The sequence below is a fragment of the Palaemon carinicauda genome, chromosome 15 (genome assembly GCF_036898095.1).
Source record: "Palaemon carinicauda isolate YSFRI2023 chromosome 15, ASM3689809v2, whole genome shotgun sequence".
Classification (NCBI taxonomy): Eukaryota; Metazoa; Arthropoda; class Malacostraca; order Decapoda; family Palaemonidae; genus Palaemon; species Palaemon carinicauda.
Window position 1 is genome coordinate 17,945,766 of NC_090739.1, and position 26,466 is coordinate 17,972,231.

Here is a 26,466-nt window from a genome sequence, read left to right on the forward strand (position 1 = left end):
AATCGGTAGCAGTTCGGCCCAGAGCGCCCTCTCTGATTATCAGCATGGGCAGAGACAAAAGGAGGATCACGGGAAACACAATCTCCGCATGGATTCGCAGGGTCATTAACCTTGCTCTAAATCCTGATCCTTCTCCAGCACGTCGTCCCAGAGCCCATGATGTCCGGGGCATAGCTACGTCTCTGGCCGGCAAGAAGAACTACAGTGACACAGGTATTGCAAGTGGGCGTGTGAAAAACGCCAAACTACGTTCATTGCCCACTACCTGCAAGGAACCTCGATACATTTTCTATCGGTCCTGTGGTAGATGCGCAACAGCTGGTTTAATGGACAAGTAGCAGAAGGTTGGGGGCATTGTATACCCAAGTTTTAGTTTGCGTGAGTGAAAGGGAAAGTCTGGCTCGTTCCCTTTCTTCATCCTCCCATCTCTTGGGAAAATCAGCATCCTGGGTCCTCTGCACAAGCTGACCTCAAACCCCTGCAGGTAAAACATTGCTCCCTTGGGTATCCTAGTATTGTCCCAATACTGTTGCACCCCCTGCCCTGGTGAGGTGGTATTGGATATGTCTCTGTATCCTCGGTTATTCCCTGCAAGTCTCAGAATAACCTTTACCTTGACAGTCGCATACTAGTTTCTCACCACACGCAGCTTGTGTAGGCCACAGACCATGCTTAGCAGGTTTAGCAAGATGTTAGGGTCTCCTTATTGTCCCTCTAATCTCTGCACAATAGGAGGGAGTACCCAATGTAAGGCTAAAAAGTCAGATTGGCAGGGACATCCACCCTCCTAATGGGTGAGTCACCCCCATCAAATAGCATTGGTTTGTATTCCAATTACGGAACAAATGACAAATTCAGAGGGAATTTGTAATTTTCCTAACGATACAAACCTTAGCTATTTAAATATACTTGCCCGCCATTCCTGTCCCCCCCTTGAAGTCCTACATCCAAGCAAAGTGAGCTCAATCACAGGTGTGTGAGTGGGGGGAGCAAACTACCCCTCCTACCCCCCCCCCCCCCCCCCCCCCCCCCCCCCGCTAACTAGTGGGATGGGTAGTTAACCATCGCTAAATTCTAATGGCTCGTCCTTTTATCTTCACCGAAAGTAATACCCCTATTAAATAGCTAAGATTTGTATAGTTAGGAAAAATACAAATTACCTCCGAATTTGTCATGTTTATAGCTGGTGATGAATCAAGATTTAGATTGCTACATGTGTACTTTGCATTGCTTTCATACTAAATGGTTTGAACTTCCACTGAAATTCCATAGGTTTAAGCTCTTCCCCATGCATTTTTCTTCATTTTCATTAATCCATCTTCATTACCTACTATCCTTTCGGACCCCTTTGACATTGGGGCAGGTTGGTGGGAGCTGGTTTGTGTTGAGACTAGTACGTATTTTTTAACCCAAGTCCTGACAAAGTTCAGTGCATGTTAAGTTTTGCTGGTGGGGGATTACTTGTCTTTGGCAGTTTCATGTGTGATTTGAGCTTCCGTTTTATAGGGGAACCACACTGCTCATCCTTTTAAAGGAATAAGTTAGTAAAGACAATCTAGATAAAGGGACTTAATAAGTGAACGTCAGACTTTCAGTGTACCCCACCTTACAAGACAGGCGAATATGGACTGACTGCCTATCATATATCCTGCCATTTGAATCCACTTGATTTGAGAATTCACAATAAGTCCCTGTCATCACATCTGAGAACTAATCTAACTGCATTCATCAGAATCTACTGTCATATTTAGTAATGATAGAATACTTTTTATAAATAGAAATGTGTATGGCAGAGGAAGAGAAATAAAATAGAATGGTATGCACGAGTGTACCCTCAAGCAAGAAAACTCTACACCCAAAACAATGGAAGACCATGATACAGAGGCTATGGTATTACAGAAGACTAGAGAACAATGGTTTGATTTCCTTGCCATCAAATCAGCTCTTAGCAGTAGCCAAATTCATCTTTCCGAGGCCTTCTGTACATCTCGTCATGTAATCAATCTGCATTTCAGCTTGCACTATGCTATCGACTTCTCTCTGGACTTCTTAAATGTCTTGCTATATAACAAACAAAACTAGCAATTAATGGGCTTATTATTGATAGTTGTTTGATTATATAGTAATTCAAATCCTGTCTGTCTATAGGCTGAAGGTTTTGTAGTACATACCTAAATCAAAATTTTGTTTCATGTTTTCTGTATTTGTTATAATTTGCTTATGTCAGTCTTTTATTTCTATCGTACATATATCTTTGTCTTTGTGGGCGAGTTACTGTAATAAACATTCAGTTTGGCAAGTGATTATAGCAGTAAATTCACAAAGTGAAAACAAATATTTCTAAATTCAGTTTGTCGCACTCAGATTTGATGGCCTCCCATCCTCTGCTTTATCAACCTTAATAAAGGTCATCAGTTGGATAAGTAAACGGTAAAGAAATAAAATTTCTAGGTACATTTCATGAATTATTGTGTTGTCACCTTTGTCAAATTCATTAATGAAAGAAATATAAAGGTAAGGTGTTATGATACCTTAAAATGTTGAATAATCATTTGGAAGAGATTTAACATTACATTTTTTTTTTTCTATATAGTATGACCATAGCTTTGTAAATATTGCCTTTTATCCACATTTATGTAATAAATATTTTATGTAATCCTGTTTTGCTTTCCTCAGTTGATGTCTGACGTCTGTTAGAGCATCACTAATTGCAAAGGGATTGTGCGGTTAAATAATTTTGTTTTTATTTAGTTCATGTGAGTATTAGTCATTTTCTTATGTAAAGATCCTTTTTATGCACATTTTTCATCAGATTTTTTTTAATCTACATCTTAAAGTTTATTTGGTTCTTTACCCTTGATAAACTCATTATGTAGTTACAATATAAGGCAATATTAGTTTTATGAGTTTTTTTATTTTTTTAAGTATAAAGTATTATTTAATTCTTTTAATAATGTTCAAAATTCACTATGATACATTTCATGTGATTTTTTTCATATTTCTTATATATTTATCTGATGGATACTTTCAGCCTATTTTTACATCTACATTACTGTGGCATTGGCATGTCACGTAAGAATCCAGACAATAAGGAATAAACAGAGCTTTGCCATTGTATTTTTTTTTTGTTCAATTTCCACGAAGACATAGTTGAATTTTGCTGACAGGTATGTAAAGTGTATTTTATTCCTACGCGGATACAATCTTCTGACTACTACTTTCATTTTCTATGGCCACGCAATCAAAAAGAAATCTGTAAATTATGTCATGTTGTGTTGCTAGGTAACTGCTGCCCAAGACACATCCCGCTTGTATTGAGCACTTACAACAATTCTGGCTCTGGAGGCAGTCGGACGTCCCTGCCTTCACTCCTACAATCAGACAACCGCATCGCCTACTCTTCATCCTTATAGTGCTTATACCTTTGACATTCCTTGTCACTTGCATTTCATTATTTGTGAGTTAGAGTGTGCCTTTTGACCATGTCAAATTTTATGCATTCCTGCCCTGGCTGTAATGGTTGTCCTTGTGGTACCTTCATGAGCCAGGTAGAAGTAGATTCTCAAACAGTATGTCCATCGTGTCGAGGAAAAAATTGTTCTAGGGAATCTCCTTGTGAGTATTATAGGGAGTGGTCATCCTCCCAGTTGGATAGATTTCGTTTTTGCTGGAAGAAGCGAGCCAAGAGAAATCATGCTCCTCTTTCCCCTTCGGTAAGCAGCGAGAAGAAACGAAAGGTAGATTCAGGAGCCCTCTGAGGTTGCTGTCACAGAGGAGGATAGCCATAATTTCATTAACATGTTATAAGTGTTAATAATGTGCATTATGAAATTGATACTGTTCTTATCATACATCCCCTGGCTATGGCAGCCGTGTATACCTGAGCTAGGTCTGTTTGATGCTTCTATCCCAGATTATGTAGTTATGTCTAGATCTCCCTCATCCCCTCACAAGTGTGCTGAGTGGGGATTTGTATTTGTCAGACTATGCAGATAAGATGTTTACCCCTATAGAAGTGTCTACCATTAGAACAGTGACGGAGCATCTCCTCGTTCGCAGATACAGTTAGGGGTCCTCAACAGAAAACTCCTCTAAAGAGCACCCAAAATGAATCGAGAGATTTCTCATCTCTACTATGAGGGTGGTCGGACTCCTCCCTCCCCCCCCTCCCACCAGAGTTGGCTATACCTTCATGCTCCAAGCAGGCTTCTCCTTCCAAGCTTACTAAGGCTGGAAAGTTGATTGCAACTATAACTGCCATTCCAAGAAATTCTTCTAAGAATACTGTTAGTCCGAATGTTCAGATTCATAAATTTGAACACGGCAACATATCCAAACATGATGGCATCACTGTATGCGCCTTCTTCTCTCCGCATAAGGTTACTCCCCCCACAGACTAGGCAGGCCGTTGTCACCACCAAGCGTCATGACGTCACTGAATGCGCCACCATCTTGACACGCGAGAGTATTCCTCCGCAACACAATGATACTAAAAAAGAATGTAACGATACCTCCATCTGGTGATAGAGAGCATAGTAAACCATCTCCTCATAAATCCAGTTCCCCCGGAGTTTTACAAACTCTGCCAGGAACCAACGAGATAACGCAAATAAGAACCCTGTGTCTTGGCTACGCTAGAGACAAACCCACTTGTCGTCTAGATAAATCTCGTTTTTCCACTTGGTCTGACGATCACGATTATCAGAAATAAGCGTTCTTTGGAACTTTATTCTTTTCCAGATAATTCTTTACAGGTACAGAAAGTGGATAAGGGGCGTGGGAAGTTTCCCTCCTTCCCGAGGATCACTCCCTGCATCGGACGTAAAAGAACGGATCGTCAGATGACGAAGACGTGCTCCTTTCTGCGAGCATTCAAGATGTCAGAGTTAAAGGCAAATGGCGATTTTGATAGAATTTAAAGTTCTCACTTGAAATCTCCCTAATACAGGTAAGTGTTTTTTTTTTTTTTTTTTTGGCTGATATATTGATGATACATTGAATATATTAATAATATAAGCGACTTGATATTATTTCACTTCACCCTGGCAAAGCTTTCTAAAATAGAACAGAAGGCCCAGCCTCATACGAGCCATCTACACTCTTCACAAATAATTTAATTAGATCTTTTACTATTACTATAGTAATTGTAAGTTGGGAAAAAAAAGCAGACCTCCTACCTCATGGAGATTTCCTCTCACGTAAGTAAGACTCTCCATTAAATGACTTTGAAGTTTGTATCTTCATAGGAATAAACTACAAATTTTACATTTTTTGTATTGTTCCTAGCGATACAAACCAGAGTCATTTACCTAAGGTCCTGCCTCAGCCACCCCACAAGTCTTCAAACAGAAGTGTTGTGCATAAGCATTGATACCAGCATTACGCGTTATGGGCAGCAGTTGCCTAGCAGCGCAATATGAGGTAGTTTACCGATTTCTCTTTGATTGTCTGGAAGTAGAAATCGAAACCAGAAGTAATCCCATTAAATGACTCAGGTCTGTTTAGCCAGGAAAACCACAAATTTAATAACATTTGTTTTGATTTTTTATATTTTGGTTCCGTGTTCTCCTGTAGTCCTTGCTCAGCAAGCACTCATGGTTATTATAAAGGGTTAGGCTTCTGTCGAGCTTCACCGCTATTCCGTCTTCAGTCCAGTACTTATGTCATGTCTACCAGCTGCTAAACAGAGACTGTGTCTTGCACTTGACGAGGTTAATCTAAATGCAACCAAAGCACTATTGCTGTCTATTGACTTAATCTCTTTCTTTGCTGCCACCTTCATGGGAAGGGGTGCCTATTATCCCTGTCTTTTCTGATAGAGGAATGTTTGTTTCCTATTGTATTGTTTTACCTAATATTCCTCTTCCAGTTAGTGATGTTTTTAAATATGTAACTTCCCTGGTAGCTACATATATATAGCTTAATCCCGCCGATTCGTCGCGCGCACGGCAGAAATTCAAAATTCGCTGCAATCGCCGACAGGTGAGCAGGTGGTCATACCTGTGCGCCCTCTAACCAGGTACCTGGAACCATTCCCACAAGTCCTCAGAAATTCCCTGACGTCGTTCCAGCAACACGTCGGAAATTCGCTACGTTGTGGGTTTGCTTTGTCTACAAATTTGGTGAAGTACCCATTGTTTGATTTTTTGTTGATGGCTTTCGCTGATTTTTGGATTTTCCCTTTTGCTTTTGACTTTTCACTCGTTTAAGATAGACTTTGTTGGTTTTTTCGACCTGGACAGTTAGTTAACTATTTCTCTAGTTTTCAAAATGGCTGACTCTGTGATTATGTTAAGGGGTGCAAGGCTCGGCTTCATAAAGCTACGCTTGATCCCCACTCAATATGTAAGAGTTGCAGAGGGCATATGAGTGTTCTTTTAATGACAGATGCAATGAATGTGATACTTTGTCTGATAGAGAGTGGAAAGAGTATGATCGCTATGTTAAGCGATTGGAGAAGGACAGACTTAGGAGAACTAGATCGTCAAGTATTCTTTCTAATAGGTCTTCGGATAGTCATGTCCCTTCTAATTTGCATGAAACTAATATTCCTGATCCTAATCCTAAGGCTGTAGTACCAGACCCCCCTACGGTGTCGAGGTAAGTGAGCCTTCTTTGAAGGATGTTATGGCTGCAATACCGGCCTTGGGAGTGAAAGTGCAATCCTTTACTTCGGATAAGGAAGTGATGTGGGGGGCAGTGCGTGGTTTACAACGCAAGTTCGGGGATAGTGATAGTGCAGTGGAGGGTGCGTCCCTTTGTCTGTCATGCTCCTAGCCCTGGACCTCTTCCATGCTCCCCAACCCCTGGGAGAATGAAAGTCGACAGGCTAAGGGAGGTGAGAGACGTTGAACAGCGAACGGACGTCCCCTCGAGCGATCCTGTTGACGCATCCCAGGACGCTCCCCCTCGCCGCAGGAAAGGCGAGATGAGGAAGTGTTCGTCTTCGTCGGAGGACGCAAGACCTAGACGCGGTTGGTGTCAACCTCTTCTTTCGAGACTTCTCAAGAGACATAGGTCCCCTGTCAAGTTCCAGCAACCATCGTGCAGCAAATGGAGCTCGTCGGAAATCTTCCTGTCGGAGGAAGATGACATATCCGCGCCTAAGCAGTTGTGTAGGACGCATAGTTCGTCGGAGGAAGATGTGCACTTTATATTGGTTCACGCTTCTCCCCCTCCCCCGGATTGGGAGATGTCGCAAGGGACTTCTCCTCCTCTTGGCCAGAAGACCCCAGCAAAGGTTTCCGAAACTTAGACGCTCCTGTGCAGCGGAGCGCAGTTCAGGAAGCGACAGAAATCGCGACGCTCACTCGCAGCAGACAGGACGCATGCAGGGCGCGGCGCAAGCAAGAGGTCTATCAGAGCTTCAACGATCAATTACGTCCCTGTTTGATGTTTATAAATTGCAAACAGAGGAAGCTCGCAAGAAGGAACCTAAGGACATCAACAGGCCTAGGAAAGGAATAAGAACAGAGCGAGGCGCGAACAGCCAGCAAGAAACTGCAGCGCTCATCGACACTCCCTCGCAGCGATCTGGACGTGTTACGGGAGGCGGCAAGGATCCTGACGCTCCCTCGCAGCATGCTGGACGCATGCGAGCAAGACGTTTCCCTGCAGCATGCTGGACGCATAGTTGACGCTCCCTCGCGGCATGCTGGACGCATAGTTGACGCTTCCTCGCGGCATGCGAGCTGGACGTTCCCCCAGCAGCATGCTGGATGCATAGTTGACACTTCCTCGCAGCATGCTGGACGCATGCAAGCATGACTCTCCCTCGCAACATGCTGGACGCTTGCAGGACGCACGCAAGCATTACGCTTCCTCGCAGCATTCTGGACACATGCATGACGTTCCATCGCAGCATGCTGGACGCATGCAGGACGAGAATAGACAAGATGAGGCGTGTTTCTTCCACTCATTCTGCATCGGAGATCGCTAACCCTTTAGAGGAGATCTCAGAGGGGGAAATGCAGGAAACGCTTCATGCAGCAGATCTTAAGAGATTACTGGCAGTTCTAGCCTACTTATATCCGGAGGACTTTACTCAGGCTGTAATTCGAAGCCCGCCCTCGCAGTTTTTGAAGGGTAGACCCCAGAAACCTTCCTCTTTTAAAAAAACTGTGCTAGCCAGATCAGTCGAGAGCTTTCTCGACTCTGAACGAGTGGATACTCAAGAGAAAGGATCAAGGAAAGACTACCTTTTCCTTTCCCTCCAACAAGACTGGCCTCCAGATCCAGTGTGTGGTATGAGACTGGGGAGGTTCTCGGTTTGGGAGTTCCTGCCTCCTCCCAGGGGGTCTTCTCCAGACTCGTTGACGCCTCACGTAGATCAGCCATGACTAAGGCTAAGGTGATGTGGTCCACGTCGGAGATGAATCACTTGCTGAAGGGCATCTTCAGAACAATCAAGGTCTTCAGCCTGATGGACTGGACTCTCGGAGCCCTCACAGAGGTCACAGACGAAAAGAACGAGACGCAACAGATGCACCTTATTGCCTGTCTCGATAAAGCCGTGAGGGATGGGACCGTCGAACTCTCCGCCCTTTTCACGGCAGGAGTTATTAAGAGATCTATTCTGTGTGTTTTCCTGTCGTCAGGATTGACTTTCTCCCAAAAATCAGAGCTATTGTATGGTCCTTTAAGTAATCATCTCTTCCCTTCTGATGTAGTGAAGGACTTGTCGGCAGCTCTTGCGCAACAAATGACGCAAGACCTCATTACCAGGACTGCCAAGAAAGTCCTCCCGGCTAGCTTTTTGGCCAGAAAACAGAAGGAAGCTCCTCCCACGCGCCAGCCCTTTCGAGAGGAAATCAGAGAATTGCTGCTGGAGGACAACCTCATAAATTTACAAAGCAGCAACCAAAAACAAGAAAGTGAGCCCTACAACCTCCAGACGCAAGTGGGAGCCAGGTTATCCCACTATTGGCAAGAGTGGAGCCAAAGGGGAGTGGACGACTGGACAGTCGATGTCTTGAAGGAGGGTTACAAGATCCCCTTCCTAAGAAGGCCTCCTCTTTCGTCAGAGCCCTTAGAGTTGACAGCGACATACTCGGGGAGCAAGGCAACAGCTCTTCAAGAGCAGGTCAACCAGATGCTGTCAAAAGCAGCGATAGAAGAAGTAGTAGGGGACCCCTCTTCGGAGGGATTTTACAACAGATTATTTCTAGTTCCAATGAACTCGGGGGGGGGGGGGGGGGGGGGGGGACCGTTCTGGACGTAATTCCACAGAACAAGTTTGTAAGCAAAGTCAAGTTTGCTATGGAGACATCTGCGTCAGTCCTAGCAGGCACCAGACAAGGAGATTGGATGGTGTCGATAGATCTGCAGGACGCGTATTTTCACGTCCCAATTCACCCGAACTACAGAAAATTTCTGAGATTCATTTACCACGCAACTACTTATCAGTTCAAAGCACTTTATTTTGGACTGAGCACGGCTCCCTACGTTTTCACTCGAGTGCTTTCCGACGTGGCTTGCTGGCTACATCTAAAAGGGGTACGGATATCAATGTACCTGAACGACTGGCTAATCAGAGCCAAGTCGCAAGAAAAGTGTCTGGAGGATCTTCAAGTTACAATGTCCATGGCGCAACAGCTAGGTTTGGTTGTAAATCTGGCCAAATCACAACTGACACCTTCACAAAAAATCATCTACCTGGGGATGAGGATTCAATCAGTGGTTTTTGGGGGCTTTTCCAGCCCCGAAATGGATTCTAGAATGCCTAAGAAAGGTCAAGCACTTCTAGACAGAAGGAGCTGCTCGGGGAGAGAATGGATGAGTCTACTGAGTACCCTCTCCTCGATTGAACAATTCGTATCCCTGGGAAGACTTCATGTACGTCCACTACAATTCCATCTATCAAGGTATTGGACAAGAGATCAAGGCCTAGAGACGTGGATTCCGATTCCTCTGGGGATCAGGAATCAATTGAGTTGGTGGGACGATCCCAACAAATTCCTAGAAGGCCTCGAACTTCAACAGAAGAACCCCAACCTAGTGTTGTATTCAGACGCATCAGACATGGGGTGGGGTGCAACACTGGGGAAGGGCGAGATCTCGGGTCTGTGGAAAGATCATCCGAAGGAATGGCATATAAATGTCAAGGGACTAGTGGCCATTCATCTAGCACCAATGCACTTCCAGAAGGAAGTCCAGGGCAAGTTAGTTCAGGTCAACGCAGACAACACCACAGCGTTAGCCTACATCAGGAAACAGGGTGGCACTCGTTTAGATTCCCTTTACTAGGCAGTGAAAGATCTTCTACTGTGGGCGAAAGCGAGGAATATAATCCTGATAACACACTTCATAGAGGGGGAGAAGAACGTCAGGGCGGATCTTCTCAGCAGAGGAAGAAAAGTTCTCACAACAGAGTGGACCCTACATCACGAGATGTGCAGCAGCCTTTGGATTCTGTGGGGAGAACCTTCAATAGACCTCTTCGCGACCCAGAAAACAAAGAGGTTACCAGTTTATTGCTTTCCACTCCCAGACCAGGAAGCAGTGGCAGTGGACGCCTTTCTCATGGAGTGGGAAGGACTAGACATGTACGCTTTTCCCCCATTCAAGATCCTAGACAGTCTTGAAAAAGTTCAGAGAGTCGAACAACGCCCGCATGACCCTGATAGCTCCGTTTTGGCCCATGAGACCTTGGACTGCAGAAGTGGTGGAGTGGCTGGTAGACACCCCCAGAGCGTTATCATGTTGGAACGATCTACTCAGACAGCCACCCATAGAGAGGTACCATCAAAATCTCCTCGCTCTCAATCTAACTGCATTTCGACTATCGAAAAGCTGGTAAGAGCAAAGGGCTTTTCGAGGGAAGCTGCAAGAGCTATCGCGAGAGCTAGGAGGACGTCCACAATTAAGGTATACCAATCTAAGTGGGACGTGTTTAGAGAATGGTGCAGGATTAGCAACTTTTCCTCTTCCAGTACCTCTCTAACTCAAATGGCAGATTTTCTGTTGCATTTACAAACGGAAAAAAATTTGGCAGTATCGACCATCAAGGGATACCGCAGCATACTAGCCTCTGTCTTCCGTCACAGACATATTGACGTGTCAGGAGACAAGGATATCTCGGACCTCATTAGATCTTTTGAGACCGCTAAGAGGAAGGACAACCCAACCCCCTCTTGGAACCTGGATGTAGTCCTGGCGTTTTTGACCTCGAGCAGGTTTGAACCTCTCGGCAAGACTTCTTGGAAGGATCTTACTAAAGACCCTATTCCTGGTTGTGTTGGCTACAGCCAAGAGAATAGGTTTTCTCGCCAAGAACGAGAATCCTTCGTGACCTTGGCCCAGATCCTTTACCATTCCAGGGTTATCTCACTTAGTAGGATGGGAAAAGGAGAGAGGCCTTTGTCCCGTGAGAGCTGTAAAACTTTATCTGCAGGCGACCAAAAACCTAAGAGGACAAGCAGATAACCTCTGGTGCTCGGTAAAAAAGCCTTCTTTACCTTTATCAAAGAATTCTCTGGCACTTTTATTAAGGATTTAATAAGGGAAGCTCACCAGAACTGTGAGGAGAAAAGCTTTCCAATCCTTAAGGTCAAACCACATGAGGTAAGAGCTGTGGCAACTTCTATGGCGTATATAGACAGTAAGTCGAAGTCAATTTTGGAGGCGACATTCTGGCAAAGTCAGTCAACTTTCGCAGATTGTTACCTTAAAGAAGTACAGACCCAATATGAAGATTGTTGTTCCCTGGGTCAGTATGTTCCCTCCGGCGTCGTAGTTGGAGAAGGTCCTACTGTCTCTACCCTATAACCTTTTATTATATACCCTTGCTTTTTTCTTGAACTTGGTATCACAGGTTGTCTGTGAAGGTTGTTGCAGCCTTCCACAGTCTGGGATGCAAGTCAAAGTTAGTTTTTATGGTGTGTGTTTTTAGTGTATTTTTGAGTCAGGTGATCAGAATCATTGTCCATGGCTACGCCAGGATAGCAAGGGTGGTGGTCTAGCCATGTTAAGGTCGAGGACCTTGTGGCAGCCCCACAGAGACTTTTACAGTTCCCAGGGTGGATCGCTGGGTCTCTCAAGGAATGCAGGCAAATGAGGCAGGATAACTATGAAGCCAGCTTCCTTATCAGGTAAGAACCAGATTTTTGGTACAGCTAATTTGTAGCGATTAATAATTATACGAATTCCCGACGGGGTTGCGGTTTTCTAACCCACCACCAATGGTGTCAATCAGCTATATATATGTAACTACCAGGGAAGTCAAATATTTAAAAATGGGTATTTTTATTTTAAAATAAATTTTTATATATACTTACCTGGTAGTTACATAAATAAAAGGTCCCTCCCTCCTCCCCTCTGAAAACAGGGGCATGGAATTTCTGAGGACTTATGGGAATGGTTCCAGGTACCTGGTTAGAGGGCGCACAGGTATGACCACCTGCTCACCTGTCAGCGATTGCCGCGAATTTTTAATTTCTGCCATGCGCGACGAATTGGCGGGATTAAGCTAAATATATGTAACTACCAGGTAAGTATATTTAAAAATTTATTTTAAAATAAAAATACCATTTTTGCAGTGACATAGCACAGTTCTATGTATTAGTCATCACAGGATTGGCCTGGTTGTCGTCATCTTCCTCACGTGAGCCCCATGCATAGTGTTTTTTCAGCTTAGAATTGCAACGTCAATCTCATTTTGGATTTATGGAATTTGTTTTATATAGTATAACCAAGTGCTGTGGCCTATGAGGCCATTCACCGCCCAAGTATAACTGTAAGAAAGTCCTGCGGTTTCATTATCAAGTAAATGAGATTAGACAACTAGATAAAAGAAAGGAAGCTGAAATGAAGGTATAGTAGAAGGATATAAAGCAAATCCAGTAGATGGGATACAGTACAGTAGATGCTGACCAATGGGAGTGCAGGATCTCATGGTGGTAACCAATGGGAACGCAGGTGGATGGTAGCGAGTTTATGGGCTGGCGGCGCACAAATTTTAAAATCCGACTCGGATACAGTCTGGCTCCCGCTCCGTACCACCTTTCGTTGTCCAAAACATTTTTCGTGATCCAAGTCGTAAAATTCTTCACATACCCTTTCGTGAAGTGAAAATTTTGAAAGCCAATTCTTTCGTAGCTAGAGGTTTGACTGTATTTAGAATAATAAAGAAATAAAATTAAAAACGCCAGTTGGTGGCGCATTTAGTACGTACGTACGTACTTTCCGGCGGCTTAAAACAAAATAGCTACATGGTAAGCTGGAAGTGGGGTTGGGCCTTCCCTTACCTGCCAGTATGGACATCTTGTTATAAATTTTAACAGCAGACTTCCAGCTTATCTGAAATTTTACTCCTATTAAAGGACGAGTGTATAATCCGTGTTGGTGTAAACAGAGATTTACATAGGGCACTTGTCTTTGTTGAAGCATTCAGGGTAACTGACAGATTTTGATTATACTCCACGTAAAGAGAGCTGCATTTAAAAGGTATTCTTGCATTAAACCCAATGTCTGTGACATTTGAAAGTTAAGAGTAGACAATAATGCATCTATACCCCCAAACAGAAACTGAACCAAGAATATTTTTTAGGGATAGTTAAGGTATAGAAATAAAAGGCATAAAGAATATAATTTTATTTGCATTAATTTACATCACAGTATATGAATATTTTAATTATTGTGTTGTCGAACTAAAGTAGTTCAAGTTTTCCAATTCCCTGACACAACAGTGACTAAAAACAAGTAGAAAAGATCTTCCTACCTTTGGGGTTAAGGCATCTTCCTTAAATAAAGACATAAAAATATCTTAAACTAACGCATTTTTTGTACATATGATTAAATCTTTATAAAAAAAAAAAGATATAATTGTTTTCGATATAACGCTATAAAAGTAATTTAAAATCACATTAGGCCAATGGTCATGCACTTGGCAATTCCTCCTGCCACTGAATGGTGAACACACTATATCACACATTGAGAGCCATGGAATTATTCTACGGAGAAATTATTTTCTTTATTTCAATAAACAATTCTAGAAACTAACACTGACCATTCACTAGGGAAGTGCCTTCTGTGGTTTTACACTTAATCACCGATACTTATTATCAGATAACGAGGATGACAATAATTGGAATAAAATATACTAACTGGCAACCCCACAAAGTTTCTATCGTACTACGTAAAAATGAATTTTGCAATTTGTTGCATCAGTTTTGGCGCCTACTGTAAAACTCGTGATTCCCTATTTTTCTTCCCTTCTCTCCTCTTGATTGGGTTTCAATGCAAACTCTTATTGTTATTATTATTAGCCAAGACAACCGTAATTGGAAAAGCAGAAGGCTACTAACCCCAGATCTTTAAGAGAGACTGCGGCCCAGTATAGAAAGAAAACCGAAAAGTAACAAATTATAAATGGAAAGCAATAAAATAGAATTATTAAATATATTATTAAGATCAGTACCAAAAAAAGTCATAAGTTATGAAATGAGACTGATATCAATCTGTTAAACAGAAGAGCATCTGACACAACTGTGAACTTCTGAAGTTCTACCAATTCAACTACCAGATTAGTAACATCACTCCACAATATGGTAAGAGAAAACTTAAAGAATACTGTTTATTATTATGCCATATAATTAAGAAGAATTACCTACATAGTACTAAATAATGGATGGTACAATCTAGAAAGATCTGTATAAGTATTATGAAAAATCTTATGCAAAATGTACAAAGAACTAACTGAACAATGGTGCCAGAGATTAATATTCAGATTAGAAATAAAGAATGTGATAGACCAAAGGTTTTATACATAAAATTAAGATAAGTAAAAAACAAGGCCTAACAAGAGGACTATTACAAAGTACAGAAAATTAAAGGAAACATTTACAAATGCAGTTTTACACTTCACAAGATAGTTGAAAAATTGTGATGTGGTGGAGGTTTTAGACTGCCTGGCTCTTTTAGCCCGACACAGTCTTAAGGAATCTCATAATCTCTATCAAAATAAACTCTCAACCAGCTGTTTCTTTAGATCATACTGACAAATTTTGGTAAGGTAATTTTTACTTTTTAGGTAATAAAGAAATAATCTGTTTAAACTTGTACCATACCATAAAACATTGTAAATTCTATAAAAATTATTTGTTTTACACCTAATTTTTGGTAAAAGCACCCTTTCATATGTCTTTTAAATATATACAGTATATAGAATTATCAATAATCAAATATTAAGCTAATTAAAAAATCAAAATTAAGCTCATTAAAAAATCAAAATTAAGCTCATTAAAAAATCCCCTTTTAATAGATAAAGGTTAAAATCCCACTTAAGATTAGGTAAAAGAATACTTTCAGAGCAAATGTCAATAATGTTATACACTATTATCACATACTGCATAGGCAGTTTACACAGAAGTGCTTTACATATTGTACACTATTAGGCACAAAAAATATAGTATACAGTATCACAAGAAGTACATTCTTCTATTTACCTCATTTTTCATATCCATTCTTACTGCCTCCAAAAGATCCTTTTGTGATGGCTTATTTCCAACTTTGCAAAGATCATGTAGATGAGTTTTACCCCTGGAAAGTAAATATATTTAATTCTAACTCATAAAAATTAACACTTCTAAAAAATAATTAAAATATTCTGTCAGGAAATACCTATCATTTACATTAGCCTATGTTGTGGATCTTCACAAATCCTACATACTACAATTCTGGATAAAAAGAAAAATTGGAGAAAGCTGAATAGTTGAAGCATGCAAGAGAGCCATGGATTGATGGATTCCAGGCAAGAAGGAGCCTCAATTCTTGCACAGTACAGGTTAACCCTCTGAGGATCCGACATTGCAAGCTCATGTAGCTTCATAGAAATTTTATTCAGGTTTCTAAGGCAATTTTTAGTTTCTCTCTATCTTTATTTCTACATTAGTTATGCTACAAATTTTCAACACAAGTGGGTTGACAAACTATGACCTCCAACTCAAGAGACCGAGGAGGCTGTGCCTCTTTACCTTGAGTTCCCCAGGGAGACTGACGGGTCAACCTGAAGAGGTGCTGACAGAGCAACCTTGCAAACCACCTTCATGCTTTGAGAGATGAGGGGGGGCAAGAGTTCTCAGATCCACAGATTTATTGTCAGCTTGATACATGGCCAAATAGCCACATCTGACCTGGCCAGTTCCAGAAAAGACCCAGGCCTTAGTGGGCCATCTTAGTGCCACTCAATGACTAAGGCCCTCCCTGAAGGCAGAGACAAGGTCGCCTCTCTCTCTGACAGTTGCACCAACAAATCAATGCCAAGGAATACTCTGACTCGAGATTACTCTTCTCCATCGACACCGCCCCAAGAAGGAGTGTCAAAGTGGCAGAGGAATCCCGAGTGCCCTCCCATGCAGCCGGGACAGAGGATATGGCAGGTTGCTCTAGCGAATTCCTCATCCCAATAGGAATATGATGAAGAACGCAATTATTCTGTATCAAGGACCAAACCGGCAACGTAATCGGAGACTGAAGAAGGCCCTAGAAGACCAACAATAGCGGGGAAAGAATCCCTGGCACTGAACAAAGCAGATGGAAGGAGTGCTTGTACTCTTGCCTCTGTTGGATGAGATGGGGGATGACCCTCTGACTCTTAACTCTTGGTCTTCTACTACACACAAAAGCACAGTCATAGCTTCAAGTAGTGCCAACCTCTCAACTCGCTCTACCAAACTATTGTGGGTTGAGGGAGGAGCAGGAGTCAAATGTTCAGGTAAAAATGGGAGATGGACATTGCCGAAGAATCTACATCCATCGAAGAATAAAAAGTGTACGGGGCTGTACACTCCTGTCCCACCTGGCTACCAGGAAAGCCAGAGATCCCAAGCCACAACCACCAGGGCCCTACACGTTTCACCAAGCTACAGGGGTATCCTCCAGGGACCCGAACTACAACTCCAGAAGTGACAAGCGGTCGCCCCATGTATCAGTACCGTTGGGCCCTTGCTAACCTGTCCCACCTGGCTTTCAGAGGTAGCCAGGGACCCGAACCCCAAAGAACCTTTCCTTTCTGCCTTGAGAGTGGAGGGAGCAAGATTGTTCTCCGATCCGAAGAATGCCGAAGTTCCCTCATCAATTGGAGAACAGAAGGTGTGAGGAGCTGAGTCTTACATTCCAGTCCCACCTGGCTAACCGAATATCGGGGGGATCTCAAACCACAACTCTAGGGGTAATGGCATGGGACTGTACATGCCTCATCCATCTGGCCACCAGGGTAGCCAGAGACCCGAGGGGCACGTAGCGCAGGGATGTGATATGGGATATTAGCCCCCCGATGCCAAACACACAGCCGTGGCTCTGTCTGCTATGTGGACGGGTGCTGTCAAACAACCCTCCTTCCTCTGAAAGAGAGGTTTTGTTAAAACCTTTTCTTTTTTCTCCATCTCCATAGATAAAGTATCAAAATTAGAGTAAAAAAGAACAGACTTGTTTCTCTCTTTTAACAACCCTCACCTCAGGTTCTGCAAGGAGAGGTGTCGATTTCTTAGCAACCAACAACAACGACGTTCCCCCTTAGGGGAGAAATAACAGAGGTTGCTCCAACAGGAACCGCACCACTGGGAAACACTGTCACTGGCTATACAGGCAAAATCACAAAGCCCTGCGGCACAGCCATAGACAGCAAAGGGGAAGAAGGCAAATACAGATAACAGGGTTAGGGCAAACACAGAGGTAACAGGGTTAAAGAAGATGTACGAGGAATACCCGGCAACATGTTCTTTTGGCCACATGGCTATCCTACACCTAAGGGGAGAACCACTATGGACATCACAGAAGCCATTAACATGGGGACACACTGACCATGCCCTTCACCACTGCTGTTACTAAGAGAAACACTGACACTGGGGATCATGGGTGACAGATAGCCTTAGCTTCCTGCTCTCTAACAGGTCACAAGGTCAACCTGAAAGACCTGAAGAGGTCCAAGCCTTCCTTAAGTCAAACTTGTCGTGAGTGCTATGCACAAACAGAGAAGAGCAGCCAACATCTATGGGGTACAGTGAACACTGGTGGAACATGAAAAACTTCCCGAAGTAGCTCTGAGAGCTCCATGCTCTTGACACATACTCCCCGGAGACTGAGCTAGAAACAAGCGCAGGAGTGGTGGTAACAGATGTACTTATGTCCCTCGATAAGTGAAAGGTTAAATAAGTTCTCTTCCACTCCCTATAAATACATGTCTGTCATTGTACAGGAGGCAACGATCTAACTCGGCACAAGGGGATGATAACAAACAATCATGAACCTGCAACAATCACAGAGAGAGCAGATCTACTGTCAGTTTAACAAAACCAGGATGTAAAAGACCATGATTTCCCCCATGTATGAATCTCAGTTCATAACCATAGCATTCAACAGCCAGCATTCACTCCCTAAAACTAAAAAAAAGAGGAAAAGTTTAATTAAAGGCGTAACAGCACATCCGTACTCGTTGCACCTGAAAACGTAAGTGTGATCTTTCAGCAGGTAGGGGGATGGGGCTCTTATGCTCACTCTCGCTCATCACCTGTTGTTGACTACCTTGTTAATGATTTCAACAGCTGTTCCAGATTGTAGTGAAAACACATTCTGTACTTAAAGGACAAAAGGTTTGTCCACATATAGGAACAGAATATGGTGCAAACAGACATTGAAAAAATAATGAAGTGAAGTACAGTCAGCCCTCTTTTATCACAGGGTTTTTCCTGGCTTTTTTTTTTTTTTTTCCCCGGCCAAGAACAATGCAATGCCTATTAAATAATAATTCTCATAAAAGTCACAATAAAATTCAAGCTGGGCTATGATTTCCAATAGCCCGCGATCCTTTACACTGGGAGCGCAGCACGCCAGTACCTATTTCTACACACAGCCGGTCCTATCTCTCTCTGTACAGTGTATATCCATTTACTGTGGTAAACAAGCTACAACTATATTTGAAATAAACCAGATTTTGATTAAACTGGTGCTTCACTTAAATCTATCCAATAATAATACATGTAATATTCCCTTTTTATTATCGTATTTATGATTAAAAACATAGCGAATTATAATCTAATGCATTACTTACATTCAAATCAGCAGATCAACCCTGTGTAGTCCGTCATCAACCTCATTTTTCAGATCAAATAACTCTCTCATTATTATGCATGCTACGGAAGGATGTTTTATTTAAAATGCTTTTATCATATTTTATTTACTTGTGCTGTGAGTTGAATCGCAAAACCTTAACCGGAGTTTTATTCATGTTGCCGATGCACAATATTTTATAGTTTTTAGCTCTGTGGTGCTTGATTATAAAGCTTACGAAATTATTTATTATGGCTCAGTCAGTGAGTATTTAATAGAAACCTTGCAAGGAAACAAAGATTTCATTTATTACACACACACACAGAATATGAATGATTTGAAGTTTTCTGGCATCCTGCTATCGAATAAGAGAGAACTAATACTGTAATGAGTTAGAATGTATTATATGAAAATTATGATAGCTTATAACACATCGGTACATATGTAATCTATATCAACTATATAACGTAGATATTTTGAATAAGTTATGAAATAGTATAAATAATACTCTTTGTTATTGACTCGTACGTGCAACAGCTGATCTGATACTTAGATTGATAAAATACACCCAAAATTTAAAATGAAAGTACAAAATTGTGTTATAATGAGCACAATTAAATATTTAAATAATCAAAACTTTCTAGAATGCAATAATGCTCCCAAAACGAAATTGAATACTGTATTTTAAGCTTTTATTCGATTGATCGAGATAGAGAGAAAGAGAGAGATATCAGCTGTTAAAAAGTAATCGAACGCACTGTTTGTTTATTTAAAAGAAAAATTATTATCAAGATATCTAAGTTTTTAGTATATAAAATACGCTTTATTACTGTTGAACTAAGTATCGATATAACGTACTGCGTAAGAGACGACACATGCTTCAAGAAAACGTGTAGGCTACGAGTCGTCTGAACGAAAACACCAAACACTTACTGTAAGTACAGTTAAGCTGTACTGTAGTAATATTACAGTAATATACACTACAGTATTGTGAGAATTAGGTTACAGTACAGTATTACTAGATAGGAACAACTTTTGTTATACTGTACAGAACAGTAAGGGGGATGATGACGACTTGGTAAAACTTTACCTTAGCACAATACTGTACTGTAACCTTGCTGTGTCCAGTACGTAGTGTACATGTACTGTACACTGCACATATAATTATAAACTGTTGTAGAAATCAAATTAAAACTATTAGGGCAGTATTTACTGTGTTAATCATCAGCTCGGGTACCCGCTCGTGGCAAGGTGCAGTGAATTTTTTTAAGTTAGCAGTTAGCCCACCCTTGTGTAGAATTTATTCGTGAAAATCCCCTTTTCCCAGCTGTATCTGTAACCTAACTACTGCGAAGAAGGGGGCTGACTGTATACAAAACTCCTCTGCTCTACAAATTATAACAATATAATTATCCTAATTACCAATCTCTTCAATGAGAGAAGGTACTAAAAAAAGACTCTGGTAACTTAGCACTAACAGAATGTGGATCGTTCTTCAACAGTAACCTATTTACTTAACATTTCGCACATCAGCAAATCTTATAATAAACAGAACTCAAACAAACCTCAGATCTGATTGCAGGGAAATGATATGAATGTTAAAACATAAGAAAAGCGATATACAGGTATACCTCACATTACGTCGGTAATTGGTTCCAGGAGAGGCGACTTGAGTTGAAAAACGACATAAGTCGAATTTACTTGTCTCTGAATTCACTTGTCGCTAGGCTAACCCACAAATAACCCTTTCCCAGTTCTGTATTTTATTCATAAATGCAATTCAAATAATATACGATTGATAGGAATGTATTCAAGCTTACAAACAAATAAATTTGTTTTGTTTTTAATTTAGCACCGAAAAAGTAATCTAATTTTACGAATAAATGTACATCCATAAGTGTAAATGTAGATGTTTACAATTTTATCATGTTTACACAGTACATCGCAGCTCTTTATTTGTGAATGTGGTTTCCTCTAAGATAGTATAAAATAGACAGATTTTGTACGGTTGAATAAATTAAGTTAAAATTATTTTGCGATAGTAGTGTAAAATAAACTTAGTTGTTACTTTAATAATATTTACATTCAATATCTTTTTTTTTTTTTTTTTTTTTTTTACATTGCGTAGCCTACGTAGATGGCTGTGGATTGTCATTCAGCAGCGTCAACAGCAGATTCATCTGTTAATGTTCAATGCGCATTTTAATAAACAGATCGAAAGTTTGTTGAACCGTGCTCCTCTTTTTATCAAGGATTACGTGATAGTTAGCTAAATCATATCAACAATACTCTTTTAACTATATGTAAGCATAATCGTAATACCGCCGTGACCTTGAAAACAGCTGACAAAACCAAAATAAAAAATCGGTAATTACTGTTATTGAAATACACCTTGAATTGATAATAGAAAAATACAAAAACTAAGAAACGAAGTTCAGATAACATCGAAACCCAGTATTATTGTAGACATCTTTCAGTACATATACATTATGCTGTCGGCTAAAGTTACAGATCAGCTAACGAAATTGAATGAAGTTTTAATCCCAATCTACGACTGAACATAGATTTAAGCAAAGTAAAAGTTTATAATATGTGTATTATTTGCCAGATGCTTTCTGAGGAAACAAAGATTTCTGTTAAATTGTGTATACTTCTGAGAGAGAGAGAGAGAGAGAGAGTGAGAGTGAGAGAGTGTGTGTGTGTAATCACATGATAATTAATAATAAGTTATGAACGTATTGTATGAAAACTATGATATTCTATAACAAATTGGGGCGGATGTAAATTGCATAAGTAATTTACATTGAATGAGCTTAAAGAAATTCTTCTTTGTTATTCACGATAGTCTTGAGATCAGCTGATCACAATCATAAATAAAAAAAAAAAAGTAATTGTTGAGTTGCCCTTGAAATTAAGAAAATAGTATACAAAAATGTATTTTTATATGATTTTATATACTTTCATTCTTATTTCTACAATAATGTACGCTGTTATGCTTCAAATTGTAGATAGTTGATCTATCATAGAAAACATCACTTAAGCTCTTAAAGACCGCTAATTAATATAAAACCAGTCACAGCTCTTTTCATAGTTCGTTCACTAGGATTTGTGTTAATTATATGAACGTTTAAGTTGAATATAAGTATTTTAAAATGATTTTATATACAGTACTTTAATTCTTATTTATAGTAAAGTAACATGTTTTGTGTGCTTTTGGCGCTATTCCAGTGATGTTATGATTTCGATACTTGTGGCAGACAGATGGAAAGTCAAACAAAATGACTCAAAAATGTTATTTTTATTAGTAAAATAAATTTTTGAATATACTTACCCGATAATCATGTAGCTGTCAACTCCGTTGCCCGACAGAATTCTATGGAGGGATACGCCAGCTATCACAATACTAGAAGGGGGTGTACTCACCAGCGCCACCTGTGGCCAGGTACTACAGTACTTCTTGTTGACACCTCCTCAATTTTTCCTCGGTCCACTGGTTCTCTATGGGGAGGAAGGGAGGGTCAATTAAATCATGATTATCGGGTAAGTATATTAAAAAATTTATTTTACTAATAAAAATAACATTTTTCAATATTAAACTTACCCGATAATCATGTAGCTGATTCACACCCAGGGGGGTGGGTGAAAACCAGTGTACAAGATTAAAGGATAGCTAAGTATCCCATATTTCATATAACAGTTATCTCAAATAACAATGAAATAATAAGTACCTGGTAAGGAAGTCGACTTGAACCGTTACTCTGCCTCTTTTTTAAGTTCGTCTTCCTTACTGAGCGCAGCGTTCCTCTTGGAGGCTGAATCAACTCAAAGGTGCTAAAGTATCTAGGGCTGCAACCCCTACTAAAGGACCTCTACACAACCTCTAACCCAGGCGCTTCTCAAGAATGAATTGACCACCCGCCAAATCAAAAGGATGCGGAAGGCTTCTTAGCCTACCGTAACAACCATAAAAACAACAATAAAGTATTCAAGAGAAAGGTTAAAAAAGGTTATGGGATTAAGGGAATGTAGTGGCTGAGCCCTCACCTACTACTGCACTCGCTGCTACGAATGGTCCCAGGGTGTAGCAGTTCTCGTAAAGAGACTGGACATCTTTAAGATAAAATGATGCAAACACTGACTTGCTCCTCCAATAGGTTGCATCCATTATGCTCTGCAGAGAACGGTTTTTATTAAAGGCCATCGAAGTAGCTACGGCTCTTACTTCGTGGGTCCTTACCTTCAGCAAAGCAAGGTCTTCCTCCTTTAAGTGAGAATGGGCTTCTCTAATCAGAAGCCTTATATAATACGAAACCCCGTTCTTGGACATGGGCCTCGAAGGTTTCTTGATGGCACACCATAAGGCTTCTGACTGTCTCGAATAGGTTTTGACCTATTAAGATAATATTTGAGAGCTCTGACAGGGCAAAGAACTCTTTCTAGCTCGTTACCTACCATGTTGGAGAGGCTAGGTATATCAAACGATCTAGGCCAAGGACGCGAAGGAAGTTCATTCTTAGCTAAGAATCCGAGCTGTAAAGAACATGTTGCAGATTCGGTCGTGAAACCAATGTTCTTGCATGAACCTCACTGACTCTTTTAGCTGTTGCAAGGCAGACGAGAAAAAGAGTCTTGAGGGTAAGGTCCTTGAAGGAAGCTGACTGGAGAGGTTCGAACCTAGGTGACATAAGGAACCTTAAGACTACGTCTAGGTTCCAGCCTGGAGTGGGTAGACGACGCTCTTTAGAAGTCTCAAAAGACTTAAGGATGTCTTGAAGGTCCTTGTTGGAAGAAAGGTCCAAACCTCTGTGGCGGAGAACTGAAGCCAACATACTCCTGTACCCTTTAATCGTAGGGGCTGAAAGGGATCTCTCATTCCTAAGATGTAAAAGGAAGTCAGCTATTTGGGTCACAGAGGTATTGGTAGAGGATACTGCATTGGCTCTACACCAGCTCCGGAAGACTTCCCACTTAGATTGGTAGACTCTACGAGTGGAAACCCTCCTTGCTCTGGCAATCGCACTGGCTGCCTCCTTCGAAAAGCCTCTAGCTCTAGCGAATCTTTCGACAGTCTGAAGGCAGTCAGCCGAAGAGCGTGGAGGTTTGGGTGCAACCTGTCTACGTGAGGTTGACGTAGAAGGTCCACTCTTAGAGGGAGAGTCCTGGGGACGTCGACCAGCCATTGAAGTACCTCTGTGAACCATTCTCTTGCAGGCCAAAGGGGAGCAACCAGCGTCAGCCGTGTCCCTTCGTGCGAGATGAACTTCTGAAGGACTTTGTTTATTATCTTGAACGGTGGAAATGCGTAAAGGTCGAGATGGGACCAGTTCAGCAGAAAAGCATCCACATGAACTGCTGCTGGGTCTGGAACTGGGGAACAGTACAACGGAAGTCTCTTGGTCATGGAGGTGGCAAACAGATCTATGGTAGGCTGACCCCACAAGGTCCAAAGTCTGTTGCACACGCTCTTGTGGAGGGTCCATTCCGTGGGAATGACCTGATCCCTTCTGCTTAGGCGATCTGCTGAGACGTTCATGTTGCCCTGAATGAACCTCGTGACTAAAGTGAGGTTTTGACTTCTTGACCAAATGAGGAGGTCCCTTGCGATCTCGTATAGGCTCCTCGAATGGGTCCCTCCTTGCTTGGAGATGTAAGCCAAGGCTGTGGTGTTGTCGGAGTTCACCTCCACCACCTTGCCTAGCAGGAGGGACTTGAAGTTCAACAGGGCTAAATGAACTGCTAGTAGCTCCTTGCAGTTGATGTGGAGCGTTCCCTGTTCCTCGTTCCACGTTCCCGAGCACTCCTGTCCGTTCAAGGTCGCGCCCCAGCCCGAGTCCGATGCATCCGAGAAGAGATAAAGATTGGGGGTCTGAATAGCCAACGATAGACCCTCCCTGAGAAGGAGATTGGTCTTCCACCACAAGAGAGTGGTCTTCATCTCTTTGGTGACTGGGATAGAGACTGCTTCGAGAGTGAAACCCTTGTCCCAATGAGCTGCAAGATGGAATTGAAGAGGGCGGAGGTGGAGTCTCCCTAGCTCGACGAACAGGGCCAGCGATGAAAGGGTCCCTGTGAGACTCATCCACTGTCTCACCGAGCAACTGCTCCTCTTCAGCATGCTCATGATGCAATCTAGGGCTTGGCTTATCCTTGGGGCCGATGGAAAAGCCCGAAAATCCTGACTCCGAATCTCCATTCCCAGGTACACAATGGATTGGGAGGGAATGAGCTGAGACTTTTCTAGGTTGACTAACAGACCCAGTTCTTTGATTAAGTTCAAAGTCCAGTTGAGACACTCCAGACAGCGACGACTCGTGGAGGCTCTCAACAGCCAGTCGTCTAAGTAAAGGGAGGCTCTGATGTCCGATAAGTGGAGGAATTTTGCTATATTCCTCATCAGATGCGTAAACACCATAGGAGCTGTGCTTAGGCCAAAACACAGGGCTTGGAATTGGTAGACAACCTTTCCAAAAACGAATCTCAGGAAAGGTTGGGAGTCTGGATGAATAGGAACGTGAAAGTAAGCATCTTTCAGGTCCAACGAGACCATCCAGTCCTCCTGCCTGACCGCTGCTAGGACCGACTTCGTCGTCTCCATCGTGAACGTCTGCTTGGTGACATAAGCATTGAGCGCGCTGACGTCCAGCACCGGTCTCCAACCTCCTGTCTTCTTGGCCACCAGAAAGAGACGGTTGTAGAAGCCCGGGGATTGATGGTCCCGGACTATAACCACTGCCTTCTTCTGTAAAAGGAGCGACACCTCCTGGTGCAACGCTAGCCTCTTGTCCTTTTCTTTGTAGTTGGGAGAGAGGTTGATGGGAGATGTGGTCAGAGGGGGTTTGCGGCAGAATGGTATCCTGTAACCCTCCCTCAGCCAACTGACAGACTGGGCGTCTGCACCTCTCTTTTCCCAGGCTTGCCAGAAGATCTTGAGTCTGGCTCCTACTGCTGTCTGGAGATGCGGAGAGTCAGTTTTTTCCTTTAGAAGCCTTGGAACCTTTCCTAGACTTGCTCCTGGAAGAGTCTGGACGGGAGCTTCCTCGGCTGGGGGCTCTACCACGAAAGGGCGGAATAAACCTCGTAGCAGGAGTATCAGCCACTGGGGTGCGATAAGTCCTGGGGACTGAGGTAGCAACCTGTCTTACGAGCCGATGAGGCCACAAGATCATGGGTGTCCTTTTGTATCAGGGCCGCAGACAAGTCCTTAACAAGCTCTTCGGGAAAAAGGAATTTCGAGAGCGGAGCGAAAAGGAGTTGAGACCTTTGACAAGGTGTGATGCTGGAGGAAAGGAAGGTACAAAGCTGCTCCCTTTTCTTAAGAACCCCTGACACAAACATCGATGCAAGCTCGCCAGATCCAACCCTAATGACCTTATCCATGCAGGACATCAAGAGCATGGCAGAGTCCTTGTCCGCAGGGGAGGT

At 42.1% G+C, this 26,466-nt stretch overlaps 2 protein-coding genes across 4 annotated transcripts in view; one reads left to right on the forward strand and one right to left on the reverse strand.

The window, feature by feature from the left end:
- Window positions 1-26,466, forward strand: part of LOC137654497 (mediator of DNA damage checkpoint protein 1-like) — a 179,474-nt gene that overhangs the window by 137,115 nt on the left and 15,893 nt on the right. The window contains exon 14 of one of the 3 annotated variants that reach the window (XR_011046644.1): window positions 2,677-2,756. Coding sequence is in view for 2 of the 3 variants with exons in the window: in XM_068388166.1 (XP_068244267.1) it covers window positions 1,779-1,812 (34 nt within the window). In the remaining variant the exon portion in view is untranslated. Of the gene's footprint in view, window positions 1-1,778; window positions 2,645-2,676; window positions 2,879-26,466 lie in introns of those variants that run through there. The other 2 variants (XM_068388169.1, XM_068388166.1) reach the window with 2 other exon arrangements.
- The window catches only part of LOC137653900 (protein argonaute-3-like), a 189,921-nt gene continuing 177,268 nt past the window's right edge, over window positions 13,814-26,466 (reverse strand). The window contains exon 15 of the mRNA XM_068387527.1: window positions 13,814-15,537. Within this exon, the coding sequence (XP_068243628.1) occupies window positions 15,417-15,537 (121 nt within the window). The 3' untranslated portion in view covers window positions 13,814-15,416. The remainder of the gene's footprint in view (window positions 15,538-26,466) is intronic.